This window comes from Betta splendens, chromosome 13 (assembly GCF_900634795.4).
Source record: "Betta splendens chromosome 13, fBetSpl5.4, whole genome shotgun sequence".
Taxonomy (NCBI): Eukaryota; Metazoa; Chordata; class Actinopteri; order Anabantiformes; family Osphronemidae; genus Betta; species Betta splendens.
The window spans coordinates 20,306,388-20,321,815 of NC_040893.2; the positions used below are offsets into that span (position 1 = coordinate 20,306,388).

The 15,428-nt window shown below is 49.8% G+C and overlaps 2 protein-coding genes across 2 annotated transcripts; one reads left to right on the plus strand and one right to left on the minus strand.

Moving 5' to 3' along the window:
* Positions 1-518: 518 nt before the first annotated feature.
* Positions 519-7,959, minus strand: shkbp1 (SH3KBP1 binding protein 1). The gene is made up of 17 exons (XM_029170993.3): positions 7,779-7,959; positions 6,570-6,623; positions 6,403-6,448; positions 6,191-6,323; positions 5,757-5,837; positions 5,383-5,553; positions 5,218-5,308; positions 4,583-4,773; positions 4,359-4,474; positions 4,200-4,287; positions 3,923-4,039; positions 3,599-3,769; positions 3,361-3,516; positions 2,331-2,427; positions 1,762-1,946; positions 1,566-1,668; positions 519-1,467 (listed from the first exon to the last, which is right to left on the minus strand). Exons 1-17 carry the CDS (start codon positions 7,832-7,834, stop codon positions 747-749), a joined length of 2,577 nt encoding a protein of 858 aa, XP_029026826.1. The 5' UTR covers positions 7,835-7,959; the 3' UTR covers positions 519-746.
* Positions 7,960-12,003: 4,044 nt separating this feature from the next.
* On the plus strand, positions 12,004-15,390 carry LOC114868735 (P2Y purinoceptor 14). Its single transcript, XM_029172560.3, has 2 exons — positions 12,004-12,116; positions 13,887-15,390. The coding sequence occupies exon 2, from the start codon at positions 13,889-13,891 to the stop codon at positions 14,921-14,923; it is 1,035 nt and encodes a 344-aa protein (XP_029028393.1). The 5' UTR covers positions 12,004-12,116; positions 13,887-13,888; the 3' UTR covers positions 14,924-15,390.
* The last annotated feature ends 38 nt before the right edge of the window (positions 15,391-15,428 follow it).

Consider the following 15,428-nt stretch of genomic DNA (forward strand, 5'->3'; position numbering starts at 1 on the left):
CTGTTCATACCTAAACCCGCTGTGAGGAGCCGATGACACACAGCCCAAATATGAAACTCAGGAGGAAACCACAGTAGTGGGGCCGACCCTGTAGACGGAGGTGCTTTGGCTTAAAGCAGATGAACTGGACGTGTTACGCTCCACTTGAGTGGATGGTGGGTTTCAAACCAGAGGACCAACGTCAGAGCTACGTGAGCTGCCGCTTGTTTTAGCTTGTTCCACTGCATGAGTAAACAGCCAAGCCACATCCCTGGATCCTGACGCTCAGCTCATATCTGCTCTGGTATTCATGAACGCTGTTAAAGGCACTAGTAGCCGTCACCTGCCTGTCGCTGCTCCAGGGGGAAACAGCTGCTGCGTCTTCAACCATGTTACCTCATGTATGAATGACAAACGTTTTAAAACACTGAATCAAACGATAAATGAAATTGAAGCCATTTGTCAATATGTAATGCTGATTTTTGCCGTGTGAAGACAGAAAGCAGCAGGTTGGTAATAAGGGTCAGCGAAAGCTCCACTCTGGTTCAGAACAGTCAGTGAGAGATCTGATTTATTGAGAAAGTAAAAATATTAATCAGTTGTAGTGAAACATTGACGTGTTGGTCCTGTTTGTCATAGGTTCTGTTTACATTAGGTTCAGGTCATCATGTGGTAAAGTGGAAGCCAGGAAAGCTCCACGTGTGTGGTTACCAGGGCAACAGAAGCAGGTGTTTGGCAGATGATGGGGTGGTCACAACCTCAGCGTTTCAGAAGCTGGTCTCATTCATGTGTGGTTTGGGGCTGGCGGGGGGACCGGCTGTAGGGCTGTCGGGACTCGGAGCACTCTCGGGGGACGCTGGGACAATGACCATGGACGATGGGGACGCTGGGGACGCAGCCGTGCTGCGGCGAGGTGAGACAGGCGTCTGTGAGCGAGTGGGGCTCCCTGCGGTGGGGGCGGGGCTAGTTGGGGAGGTAGGTGTGGCCCTGCGGTGCAACGACGACGATGATAGCGGTGATGGGGGTATCCCAGGTGAGTGGCGAACCCCGGGTGACACAGAGAAGGTGGTGTGGGTCCTGAGGCCGAATCGGGCCTCCAACTCGCTGCACACAGCTAAGCTCCGCCTGCAGCCCTCTGGCCCCGCTGGGAGCCCGAAGCCAGCGCCACCTGCTGCTTCAGAACCCTTGGCCAGCTCCTGGCAGCGCTCCACAAAGCTCCCCCTCCGGACAGACCCCCACTCTCTTTCTCGATCCAGGTGTCTGGAGGGCCGTGGGCTGGCAGCGTGACCTGGACTGGAGGAGCCGTGGGCGTAGGCCGGCGCCGTGCCGGGCCCTGCTGACAGGCTGGGTTTGATGGGGGCTACAGCCGGAGGGGCCTGTCGAGGGAGGCTGCCGTACAGCGAAGCAGACGACCCCGAAGTCCCAGCTCCTCGTCCTGCAGAGTGGATACGCTCCATCCGTAAGCCGTCACTGAGCTGAGTGTGAAGACTGAAGACAGAAAGACACAGGCGTCAATAAAACCCCACACCATGGTCAGAGCCAAAGACCGGTCATAACACCCTGAAGGCATCGCAGTGTGTGTGGACCTGCAGGTGGAGGCTCTAGGTGTGCTGTCCGGGGTTCTAGTCAGGGCGAGGTCACACTGGTCCAACAGCTCCAGCAGCTCCTCCTCTGTGGGCCCGCCCAGCACTGCAACACAAGCAGTCACAGAGCTCACGTTGGGTGTGGACATGAAACCCCCATCTGCTCAACAGGAAGCTCTAGCCAAGTGAAGACTCTGACCTCTGATGTCGACCTTGTCAGCGATCTCCATGGCCGTCGTCAGGTCCCACATCTGGATGCTGCCGTTGCTGTGGCCGCTGAACAGGTAGCGCCGCGGCCGAGAGCCGATGCGGCTCGAGCCTTCACACTCGTGGACGGTAAAGGCTGTGATGGAGGTACCGTCCACAGATCGGACCTCACACACCCTGACACACAGAGCAGAGGTAGCGCTCTAAATGTCCTTTAAAGTCACAAGTAAGAAAGCAGCTAACGGCATCTGACAGCATGGTATGAGAAATGGAGCTTTTCAAAAGCAGCAACAATACGTTTCATTTGAATGTCAAACAATATTAAAGAATATGGCGCCGATATGTCTAATTTGTAGGAAGACCAACTTAAAAAGAACAAAGCGACACAGCAGCTCGTTAACCATGTGGCAGTGGAAGGTCAACTGCAATTGACCTGCTGACGAGATCCAATCGTGTGTCCAAAACTCCAATCAGTGTCAGACTCCAAAGAATTTCAACCCAAATGTTACACTTGACTTCATTTCTGAATCATGCCAGCATCAAACTCAGACAAACTCTCACCTCTTTCCATTGGACGACAGCCTCACGTAGAGTTTATCAGTGTCTGGTACAACTCTCTGAATGAACACCTGCTGGTCGTCTCTCTCTCCATACGGACCTGAAACAGGAGGAACAGTCACCATCTGACCTAACGGCCCACGGGCCCAGCAGGGCCGTGTGCTTGTGTCTGTTCAGCGACGTGCGGTCAGGGTAGTACAGCACCATAACGTATTTCTGTCCACTGACTGTGCTACACGTTATAAAAATTTTATTTCTATAATTTCGTTTATCTTAAGATTTTCCTGAGTAAAAGTCACTAAATCTGCGCATTTCTTGATCTAATGATGCTGAAACTGTCAGTATGGGCTGATACAAGGTGTAATCCCTTTCTGTTTCACATTTTATCTCCAGTATAGTTTTTGCAGCCTTCAGACAGATTTATTCTACACCATGACTTTGTACGACCTGCCTAATGTGTTTATCAATGTTTTTGTGACATAAGTACTTTTCTGATTGCGCTAGAAAACTCATGAGGGGAGGCTGGACAGGTCTGCGCCTCATCCAGAAGGGGGCGCTGCTTCCGCCCTTTAACGCAGGGTATCCCCACAAATGTGTTTAAATTTTCTAAAAAGACTTACTGAATGACACTAAGTAAAACAGTTCAAGTGCTTGAGAAGTAAAGTTGAACCTTGAGAAGTATTCCATGTGATGCTAGTGAAGAGCAAACCTATACAACTGATTAAAGCAGTATTTAAAGTTTTAAAAACAAAATAAAACTTCACTGAGGGTAAAAATTGAACATCTAAATATCTCTATACTATAGAATAAGTATGAATCGTGAAAAACACAATTCCTTCATGATCTAATATGTTCCTTTAGGTGAGATAGGAATGATAATAAAGTGGGAAATGTGGCCATTAGTAATATGCATTCTGACAATTAAATATAAAAAATACAGTCATTTAAAGTTATTAGGATTGTAAAATCTGACTCCAGAGCACTTTGTGCCTCACCAGCCATGGACCTCACCGCACACCACTGTGTCTGTTACCGATCTCTGTTCCGGCGCTGCAGCCTCCGTGTCCGTCTACGTCATCCAGGCTGAGGATCTTGAAGGAGGTGAGTGGTGTGGATCCCGGTTGGGTGGAGATCATTCCTCTGAAGCGAGTCACCGTCCATGTCCGCACGTGGTTGTTGTCCGCACAAACTGAAAGACGACAAAGCAGCGATAGGTAGAACCGAGCCGAGCTGAAGGAAGCCGTGTTCTACGGAGCAGGTGTTTTTCCTACCTGAGATGAGGTGCTTCTCAGACAGCATTATCTTGGTGACGGGGCTGCGGTGGACTGAGAAGGTCTGGAAGAGCTGCGGCCCTGAGCCGACAGTCTCCGGATGCTGAACGATGACTCGAACCGTCCCAGAGCTGGTCCCGTATGCGATCTCAATCCAGTTTCCACTGTCACCTGACCAAGCACAAGGTTCTGAGTTCAGAATCTTTATTTACTTGATATCAATTCATTTAAAAGTCATTCAAATTTATTTTTAACTGTTTTTATGTAAATACAGACGTCACTGGTCCCCAGCACCAGTAGAGGAATCTGTAGGTGGATACGTACTGGTTTTAGGAGTGAGGTAAACACTCAGAGCAGTGATGGCGTCCTCAGTCGGGTCCCGGTACAGTTCTGTCACCAGCAGGTCATTATCTTTCATCCTAAGAGGAAACTTTTGGACGTCTGGTAAACAAACATCAGTGATTTAATAACCATTAGAAACCATGCATTCAGTTGCTGATACATTTCCAAACGCTTCGTATAGAGACACCGACACTCAGACCAGTCACCAGAACAGCCTTCACACTGGACCAGCAGTGCTTCAGGCCCACACAGCCATTACCTATGTAGTATATGGAGCCATTGTTGCAGCCCAGAATGAGGAAGGAGCCGGCTGTGTCGTAGCTGCTGATGGGAACCACCTCCTGGTTCTGCACAGACACAGAGGATCCAGTTGCTGACCACAGAACACGCAGAACCCCCCCCCCTCTTCTCCACTCACCTGCCAGTGTTTGGTGACTGCGTTCCACACGCCCACCTTCCCAGCGTGGCTGGTGGCAATCAGCTGGTTGCCGACAAAGAACAGAGCCTCCACCGGCACATTCAGACTAAAGACGCCTGCGAAGAACGGATACGACTGAAAAACACTGGCATCTTAATGTTCTCAGAAGATAAACTCGATCTGGTTCTTGGCTGGGGTCCAACACTCAGTGTGGAAAACGGTACCGATTTCATTTCCATTGCCATCTGGACAGATGGACCACAGGATGATCTCTGTCACGGAGGCCACAGCCACCATCTTGTCGTGGTCTCCCAATGAGCCGCCCATCACTTTGGCATTGAGGGCGACTCTGTCAATCACCCACTCCAGACGAGGGGAAGTGAAGACCTGCTGCCAGCCGGTTGATTCCTTCACCCTGAAAGAGACACCAGCAAGAAAACACAGTCAGAACATGTGGTGGACAAGCCAGATCCCACATCAGTAATAAGTAAGGCTTTATGGGGTTTGTCGTGTGATTGGGGTCCATGTTTAAAGCCAGAGATTTGGACACACGTAAATGCTGTGTGCAGGTTTAGGGTGATAATGAAACACACTGCTGCTGTCGGACACTCAATGAGGAACCATTCAGCAGGAGGTTTGCGGAGCTCACAGCTGAATCACGTTAGAATGAGTTATGTGGTGGAAAAAAAAATCAACTCTCATCATGATCTCATCATAATCAACCTCTCCGAGTCCAGACACTTTGAAACACATTTTACCTCAAACAAAACAAAAGGAAAAAGGAACTTTCGCCTCGTACAGATAATAACATGGGTTCTAAAACATACCAAAAACCAATGGGAATAAAATGCTAGCTCACCTGTAGCAGACGACAAACTGCGTGTAGGCCACGGCGATCCAGTTGTGATGACCACAGATGATCCGGACCAGGCCAGGATCTGATACCTGACCTGTGACATGACAGGACACGGTGATGCCAAGCCTCTTTTAAAGGCCTTGTGCTGTAACCCACGTCTTTGCTCACCTCCAGACGACCTCTCCTCTGTGCTGGCTCGGCCCAGTATCCCAGCATTCCCCAGGTTGGGGGGCATGGTGTTACTACGTCTAACCGGCACCCGCTCCCCAGGAACCACTCTGCCCGCCACGAACTGGGATCCTGCCACACTGTGACGGTTACGCCGCTTCGCTGGGTACACTGGCAGGAGACCAGATCAGATCAGTGAGGGGGGCGCTTGTGGGAGATCTGTGATGTGTAGCACTCAAACCTGGCTCATTTTCTCTAAAGTGTCTTTTCAACCCATGGTATTTATCATTTAGGTTCAGCTGCAGGTGACCATGACATGAATGTGGCTGTGGGGTGTGTGTAATGAGGACATGGCACAGTGCTTCATCTCTCACCGGGTGGAGGCAGGTAGCCGTTGAACAGCACGTTGCCACAGGACGATCGGTCCAACTCGTCACACAGCTGCAGCTTACGAACTACGACAACAGAAAACAGCAGAGCCACAGGAACGAAAGTCACACGTCCTGATCTCCTCTTGACGGCAGCAAGTTGAGTTTTACTTCAGCTGAACTTAATGCACAGTTCCTTCACGCGCTCCTGTACTTTACCTGTAAGTCCACAGCTGAGCCACTTCAGGGCAGCATAAAAAGTCACTCACCTCTGGGTCTTTATTTATAATTCTCAGCTGAAATAGCTTTGTACAGGGTCTCCCTTTGCATTTGATCACCAGGAAGTCAAACATACATGCAATGCATAAGTACTTTATTACACCAACACACAGATCCTTCAACAGCCTGTCTGCCATCGCATCTTCCACTGTGTGTCTCACCCAGGGGCGTGATGCCATAGAACTCTGCTTCATGCATCAGCATGTGCACGTTGATAGAGCGAGGGTGCAGCTCCTTCGTCCGCAGGAAGTTGAGAATGGAAGCGAAGAGAGAGGGGTCCCGGTCGATGAAGATCTGCAGTGGAAGAGAGGACAGACGCGGGACAGGTCACGGCAGGCACACACCAGCTTCATTACAGAATTACTGTACGTACAGCGCCAGTCTCATCCTTCAGAGTCGAGATCCGACCGCTCAGAAGGCTGAGGATGAAAACAAAACACAAAGGAATGCTCCATGAACATAGAACTGGAACCAGAACCAGCAGCATTCGTGTTTGCCAGTGTTAAACGGGCTTTGGGAGAGTGCGTTTGCCTCACCGACCTGGAGAAAAAGGAGTCAGGAACCCATGTGAGCGTCTGCCGGGAGGTGCTGAACCTGAAACACACACCAGCTTGTTACCATCCGTTTTCCTGCATACGCACGGAAACAATGGAATCGACTGAAGCAACTGGAGAAACTGCGCTTGATAGATGTGAAAACCCAGAGTGAATAAAACAACACAGTCCCCATTTCGCTGGAGAGAAGAGTTTCATCACCAGCTGTAGAGAAACACCATTAGTGTTGCTTTTATGGTTGAGCTTGCAATTACTCACCTGGCGCATTTTTAAAAGTGTTTTTGTGTTGTTTTTTCTTAGAGAAAATTTCATTGAGGAACGAAACGTCCTTCCTCTGCTCATGTGTCTGACAACTTGTACTTGTGTAACGACAGTAAACCCTTCTTGAACCTGGGCGTCCACCAAAACCACAAACTGGACTGGACCCAAAAGCCCTGCGGTAGAAGGAGGTCCAAAGAGGAGACGGGCCTTTGGAGTGAGCAGGTCCTATGACATCCAACATCCACTGGTTCTGACAGAGCAGCTCCGATCCAGCACCAGTGGAAGGAGCAGAACCGCAGGTCCATCACACCCACCGCTGGAGGACTGGACAACAGTGTAACTAACCTTAACCTGACTCACTGATTGTGTGTGTTCTGATGTCTCTGCTTCTTTGTTTTTTAAATGCACCCGAGCCTTTTCGGTGTTGAAGTTTGACACTCAGCGTTAGCTTCACGTCCACGTCTGGCATCCGACACCCGAACCCAACACGAACGTCCAGCACTTAAACGCTCTGTTCTGTCGTTCCTCACCGATAACTCGAGTGATCCAGTGGGACCAGGACCGGGACCGGGACCGGGACCGGGTCCAGGACCGGGACCGGGACCGGGTCCAGGACCAGGAACCAGGAACTGGGACCGGGACCGGGTCCAGGACCAGGACCGGGACCGGGACCAGGACCGGGACTGGGACTGGGACCGGGTCCAGGACCAGGACTGGGACCGGGACCGGGTCCAGGACCAGGACTGGGACCGGGTCCAGGACCGGGACTGGGACCGGGACCGGGACTGGGACCAGGGACCGGGACCGGGACTGGGACCGGGACTGGGACCAGGACCGATGATCTGTCCGGTAATGGACGCTCAGGCATTCGCCGTGTTTCCGGTAGCTAACCCGGCTAGCCGACCGACCGCCCGAACCGTCCCCGGCCGCTCACCTTTTCCCTCCGACATTCAGGTGGACGATGTCTCCGCTCCTCGTCGCGCTCGACATCCCGGGAAAAGTCTGACGCTCAACAACAACGCGCAGGTTTTAGTTTTAATCCATCTCTGGGATAAAGCCAGCTTCCGTTGTTGTTTTACAGCAAACTTCCTGTCGCGCCGCAGGGCGGAGGTAAAACCCGCGGTGGATCCGGATCTGGATCGGGATCGGGGAAAAAAACCCGTAGCGGAAGTCACTGGATCAGGATCCGGATCCTGCAGGACATTCACCAAAAAGCCAAATACGAGAAGCTTCTCAGAATCAGAATCAGTTTTATGCGTCTGGTCTTTTCATACCTTCATATCGAACATTTTGTGTTCACACTGTACACATCGGACTTTAAATACAACGCGTTGACCTCAACAATGAACTGGACTGGTCCAACAGCACAAACTCTGTATAGGAAAGTGGCCTCCAGCTGCTGAGGAGACGGAGGTCTGTGGTGAGTGCAGACGGCTGCTAAGGACCTTCTATGACCCTGTATGGAGCTGTGTGCTGGTGGGGGGGGGGCTGCAGCTCTGTCCATGGAGGAGGTGGAGGACAGAAGGATGCTGGTGAACTAGCATCCATCATGGGGAACACCTCCACCCCTGAACCACACGGAGGCTCTGAGCAGCTCCTTCAGCACCACTGTTACAGCCACAGGCAGGAAGGAGCTGCTGCAGGTCACTGCTCCCACAGACATCACACTCTACAACACAGCACTGCAGTGACACAACATGTACCCATGTGTTCCAGTCCACTCGTTGTTTGTTGTCTGTTCTTGCTGTGTTTTTTTTGCACATACTCACTGGTTATATTATCATTGTTGTGTAATTTTACTAGATTTTTTATTTTAAAATATGAACTGATTTTATTTGATTTACTTGATTACGGTTTTATTTTATCTTGTGTAGTTGATTCTGCTGCCGTCCATTCTATTCACTGTTCTAGTGAATCACTATTTAATGTCTGGCCCGGTACAGATGCTTGGAAGGAAGCTCAGTCCTGATGATCCTCTCTGTGTCTGTGTCTGTCCTGCTAGTGGCTGAACCAAACCACAGTGATGGAGGTGCAGCGGACAGACTGGACGATGGCCGTGTAGAAGGTGGTCAGCAGCTCCTGGCAGGTTGAACTTCCTGATGGCGCTCATGTGGTCTGCACACTTCAGGGGTTTCACAGACAGTCGTACTTATAGAGCGATAGAGCAGTGGGAGAGGATCCCTGTGGAGCGCTGGTGCTGATGGTGCCTGATGTGATGCTGCCTCCTGTCAGTCAGGAAGCTCCTGATCCACTGACATGTGGGATCAGGGACGGGCTCAGCTGAGTGAGCTGGGTCAGTTTGTGGTGGAGTATTCCAGGCTGAGCTGAGCTGATGTCCACAAACAGGATCCTGACATATGTGCCAGGGAGATCCAGCTGCTGCAGGATGTGGAGCTGTCACAGTTTTTGGTCCTGTTCCTTGTTTTATTTTGAGTTCCTTACTTTCGGTAGTGTCTGGTTCCGTTCCCTGGTTTTATTTTGAAGGACTTCCTGCCATAATCACTCCTCAGCTGTTCCCTGCCATTACCGGTCATTATCCACACCTGCACGTCATCAGTAATCAGTCATTTTGCCTGTCGCTGACACCGGTTCTGCCTGGTCCTGTTTAGCCACATATTGACTCTGAGCTTCGGAATAAATTCCTTTGTTTTCATATCCCAGTGTGTCTGCGCCGTGCATGTGGGTCCGCCGCCTTGACGTTCTGACGGGAGCAGTCCCAGGTTGACTGCATCATCAGCCCACCTGTTTTTGTCTGTAGGTGAACTGCAGGGGGTCTGTGAGGTCCTTCAGATGCCTCAGCACCAGCCTCTCAAACGTCTTCATGACCACAGACGTCAGGGCGACAGGTCATCGTCGTTCAGGCTGCTGATGGAGGACTTCCTAGGGAGGGAGCAGTTGGACACTGTAGACGGCTGCACAGAGGGCTTGAAGGATGGGTGGCAGCTGCTCGGCACAGACTCACCGTCAGGTCCAGGGGCCTTTCTGGTGTTCTGCCTTTGAAGGAGACATCTTTGCAGACCTTCCGTGCCGATAGGGGTCTTTAGGCCGAGGGGGTGAATGTTGGAGTGTGTGTGAGCCCATTGTCTGCTCAGAGCTGCCAGACGTTTGCTGGCCTCAGGGTGTGGAGATGGTTTCTTGCAGCTGGTGATGTGATGCAGACTTCACCAGTCGGACGCAGGCTCGTTTGTTGATAGGCTGTTCTGCAGCTTTTCTCCGTAGCCCCTTTTAGCTGCTTTGACCTCCTTTATCAGCCTGTTTCTGGCCTGCCTGTACAGGAATCGGTCACTTCATTGTATGACGGGTTTCTTCTTGTGTCTCTGCAGGTTGCTCTTCAGAACGAACCAAAGACAAACTGTGAAGAATGAAAGTCACCTCAGTCTTAGAGTTTACACTATATGTGCATGTGCCGAGAGCAGCGCTTGTGGATTAATAATAGTTGTAACTTGTGTGTAATGTAATGAAATTCTTTAATCTTGCCACAGGGCCAACAGTTGCAAGCCGATTCCAGTGACGAATAAATGAGGGTTGCGTCAGGAAGGGCGTCCGGCGTAAAACTTGCCAAAAACAACAATGCGAATCGTTCATAGGAATTTCATACCAGATCGGTCGAGGCCCAGGTTAACAAGGATGCTGTTAACCTCCAGGGTGCTGGTGCACGATTGGACTACTGCTGGTCGAAGCAGGAGCGGAGGCAGAAGGGTTTGTGGTCAGAGAAAAGGCAGGAGTGTAGAAGAATGCAATGGAACTCACTCAGTCATCGGTGACAATTTCTATTTCTACTTCTATTCTCAAATGGTTATTTACTGTAATCTCTTTTTTATCATTCCTTTGAACACTTAGTTTCCCACTGTGTGACAAATAAAGGTTCATCATAGTTGATGCTGTTGAGTCAGAGCAGAGCTGACATCAGCTTCCTCCGTCTCTGGGGTATTTCCAGTCCAGGTACAAAATATTCAAAAATTATTTATGTCTCACCAGCATCATAAGTGTTGACACAGAGTGAAGTAGATAAAAATAGCACACATAGATATAAATATTCAAATATTGTTCTAGTACCGTCTCTACCCTCTAGATTCTTCCTGAACTTGAAACTTTAATGAACATTTAGTACAGTTTGTCGCATCCAGGTAGCTTTTCATGAAGCTGAGCCTGAGTCTGCAGCGAATCCTCCCTCCTGCCGAGCATCCACAGCTTCCCTGGAGCTGGGCTTTGTGTTCGGATGTGGTTCCGCTTACAGGGAAGCAAACCAGCACTAAGCTCAATATTTACCAAATGCTCTGTCTGTGTGTGTCCTCCACCCACGCTGTTTTGCTGTGGAGGAGAATGGGAGGAAGAGGAATCCAGCGGGGAGGAGGAAGATGCCAGACACGAGAGCAGGAAGTGGAACATCTCCGCTCATCTGTGCTGAAAAAACATGAAACATCTGCACAGCGGCTGCGACACGCGGCTTGGCCGCCCTTCAAAAGGCAACACATGTTGAACTTTATAATCACAGTGGATTGTTTAGGATCCAAAGGTTCATGTTTTGTAATAGTGATACTGCTTAAATCCACTCTGGTGGGTTCTGTACATTGTTCAAGAAGTAGTTTCATATATATGAATAGAATCACAGTTTTGATTCATTAATATAAATATTTTCACCTTTGACAGTTTCCTCACACTTTTCAGCACAAACAAGACACATGACAGTAAACTGTTGCTCCTGCGTCGTTGCGAAATCAGAAGAGAAGTAGAAGAGAAGCAGCGTAATAAACTTTGTTTACGTGAAGCGTTTTGAAAAAGTTCCCTGCTGGAACCAAATAAACGGAGCATGTTTAAAACTGAGCCTCTGTCAGTAACTCAGTCAAAGCGCTGAATATGGTCCATTAGTTTGTTTGTGGCACCTGTGGCAGCCACGCAGATGTTAGCACAAGGAAAAACATCTGTTCTTCAGAGAGAGGAAGAGAGAGAGAGAGAGAGAGCGTGAGAGAGAGAGAGAGAGAGAGAGGGAGAGCGTGAGGGAGAGAGAGAGAGCGAGAGGGTGAAAGAGTAGAGAGCTGTATGGTGTTTCCCTCGCCTCTGCTCGCTCTCTCTCTTTCTCTCTTTCTTTCCCTCTCTCTCTCTCATCTCTTTTTCTCCTTCGATCTCTCTCTTCTCTGTCTCGATGATTGCACCTGCCCATTGCCCTGACTTTAATCAGATCAGACTTCAGCTCGGAGCCACATGCAGCCAGTTCTCAACAGGTGAAGGCTTTTTTTGCATGGGAAACTGAAAACTACAGACTGGTCGTAAGGTGAGTGAACGCACCACAGCAGATAGAAGCAGCTCAGTCTGGATGAGGCGCTGATGGGACCATGGTCCAAGGAGAGCAAAGGCACAAATGAAGGAAAGCAACAGAAAGTGCAGACAACAAAGAGGAAATGTCTTTAAACTGTGATGACAAGGAAAAGAAAACTTAATTTCTAGTTACAGCAGCGTGTGATTCATTTGTGAGTTGGTGCGAATGCTGAGGTCGGATCACATGTTTTCATTTGTGCTGACGTTCTACAGCGATAAGCCTGACGAAGCACGCGAGCGGCTGCTGAGCGTCCGTCTGAGCAGGAAAGTTTGGCTCCTGATGCTCTGTTGTTTGCTTCGCTTCTACGCTTTTGAGGGAAAATATGTAAATATGTCACATCGTGTAAACCACAGGAAAGAGGCGCTGCAGCCTGAAGGTCCGGCTTCCTGAACCCGGCTCTGTGCATCAGTTGGGTCCGACCCGGCAGGAGCCGGTGGCGCTGACTGCATCACACAGTCCCAGTCCCAGTTATTCATGCATCCATGGTCACATCAATGCTTCAGTTTGAGTCAGAAACACCCACTAAATACACCAAACGTGTTCTGTTTGTACTGGTACGTGATGCTTTGGGACACTGGAACGTAATAACTGACACAGGAACAATGGGTTCTGGTTCCAATCACCAGAAATCACCAAGAGAGTCCAAGCCAGTTTCCTAGCTCTGTTTGAAGGAGGTGGCTTTGAGCTGCCTCGGTAAAAGCATGCTAAAAGGCCTGAGTCCTCCCCGGACACAGGCCGAGTCAGATCGTCCTCTGGGTCCATGGATGCGCCGTCCGTCTCATTTCCGGAACCTTAACATTAAAAATGCTGGTATTTTACACCGTCGCTCTCTGAGCTGCGTGTGGTCGACTGTCAGTAGATTATCTTCTCACAGGAAGCCTCAGTTTAATCACGGTCTCATTTAAAAGTCTGTGTACAGAGCTGGTAAAGTCAGCTGGTCAAACTGGTCTGGAAGCAGCTGAAGTAGGGAGGTATACTGTTAGTATGTTAGCACTGGCAGTTAGCACTGGTATACTGTTAGGTAGTACTGGTATACTGGTAGTATGTTAGTACTGGTAGTTACTACTGTTAGTACTGGTAATTGGCACTGGTATACTCTTAGGTAGTACTGGTATACTGGTAGTATGTTAGTACTGGTAGTTAGTACTGGTAGTACTAGTATGCTGGTAGTACTGTTAGTACTGGTAGTTAGCACTGGTAGCACTGGTCGTTAGCACCGGTGTACTGGCTGACAGTACTGGTAGTTAGTACTGGTAATACTAGTATGCTGGTAGTTAGTACTGGTAGTGCTAGTATATTGGTAGTTAGTAATGGTAGTTAGCACTGGTACACTGGTGGTACAGGTAGTTAGCATTGGTATACTGATAGGTGGTACTAGTAGTTAGTACTGGTATACTGGTAGGTAGTACTGGTAATACTAGTATACTGGTAGTTAGTACTGGTAGTACTGAAAGTTAGCATGGGTATACTGGTAGGTAGTACAGGTAGTTAGCACTGGTATACTGATAGTTAATACTGGTAGTACTGGTAGTTAGCATGGGTATACTGGTAGGTAGTGTTGGTAGTTAGCACTGGTATACTGGTAGTTAATACTGGTAATACTGGTAGTTAGTATGGGTATACGGCTAGGTAGTACTGGTAGGTAGTACTGGTAGTACTAGTATACTGGTAGTTACTACTGGTACAGTCATTTTCTTAATCATGTGACCTGTTCTTGTGCTGCAGGGATGGGCCTCCTCAATGCTACTCACCTCTCCTCCAACCAATCAGACTTCAGCAGCGTCTTCACCCACCAGGTGCTGCCTCCGCTCTACTTTGTGACGTGCATTGTGGGCGTGTCCCTGAATGGCGTCGCAGCCTGCATCTTTTTCAGGGTGCCCAGCGACTCGGGTCTGGTGGTCTACCTGAAGAACATGGTAGTGGCCGACCTCCTCATGGCCGCCACCTTCCCCTTCAGGTTGGCAGCTGCTCTGGGTCTGGGTGGCTGGCGCCTCCACGTGGTCATGTGTCGCTACACGGCCGTTCTCTTCTACTCCTCCATGTACGTCGGGATCCTCTTCATGGGCCTCATCAGCCTCGAGCGCTACGTCAAGATTGTTCGACACTGTTCCTCTGCACCCTCCTCCTGCAGGTCCAGAATGGGCCCAGTGTCACAACTGCACCTGCTGCAGAGTGTTGGATCTGCCCGGGTTCTGGCGCTGCTCACCTGGGGGGTCCTCCTCCTCTCGGTGCTGCCCAATGTTGTGCTGACTAGCCGCTTGGCCACTGAGGAGAATGCCCTGCACTGCATGAAGCTGAAGACGCCTCTGGGGGTGCAGTGGCACAGAGTGTCCACCTTCTTCAACGTGGCGCTGTTCTGGGTGACGCTGGTGGTCCTGTGCTTCTGCTACACCTCCATTGCCCGCCAGGTGTACCGGTCCTACCGCCGCGTTCGCCGCAACAACAACGATGCCTGCCGCAAGTCCAACCGCAGCATCTTCAGCCTGCTGGCAGTGTTCTTCATCTGCTTTGTGCCGTACCACGTCTGCCGCGTGCCCTACACACTGAGCCAGATGCCGTGGTCCGGCTTCAGCGGGGACACACGCTTCCTGCTGTTCCAGCTGAAAGAGGCCACGCTGTACTTGTCGGCGCTGAACATCTGCCTCGACCCCATCATCTACTTCCTGATGTGTCGAACCTTCAGAGAATCGCTGCTCAGGAAACTGTCAGGAAGAGACAGGAGGAGGTCCCTTACCACTGCCCAGAGCCTGAGCAACATTTAGGAGAGAGGAGAGGAGGCAAGGAAGGAGACACAAAGGAAAAGAGGATGCTTGATTGCTGCCCAGAGCCTGAGCAACATTTAGGAGAGAGGAGAGGAGGCAAGGAAGGAGACACAAAGGAAAAGAAGATGCTTGATCACTGCCCAGAGCCTGAGCAACATTTTAGAGAAGCTTTGACAAGAATAAGGGAAGGAAGTAAGGAAGAGACTCATCTTCTTTTCCTTTATAAAGAACGAGACAAAGGCCAGAACTAAATGTTTTAGGAAATGTAACCTTGTCGCTGAGCTTTAATTGAAGTTTATTAGTTGCCATGGAAACATGAATGTAAAGACTTTTGCAGATTGTTTCCAACCAAAAGTGAACCTGTTTCTGTGAACAGCTGTAGCAGTTTTATTTTTTCACAAATTTAGAAATGTTCATGAATGTAAAACTGCACTTGAAAACAGATAAATAATAAATGAATGTCATTAGTTTTGTTAAAAATAAATTTAAATGTGGCTGCTTTGTT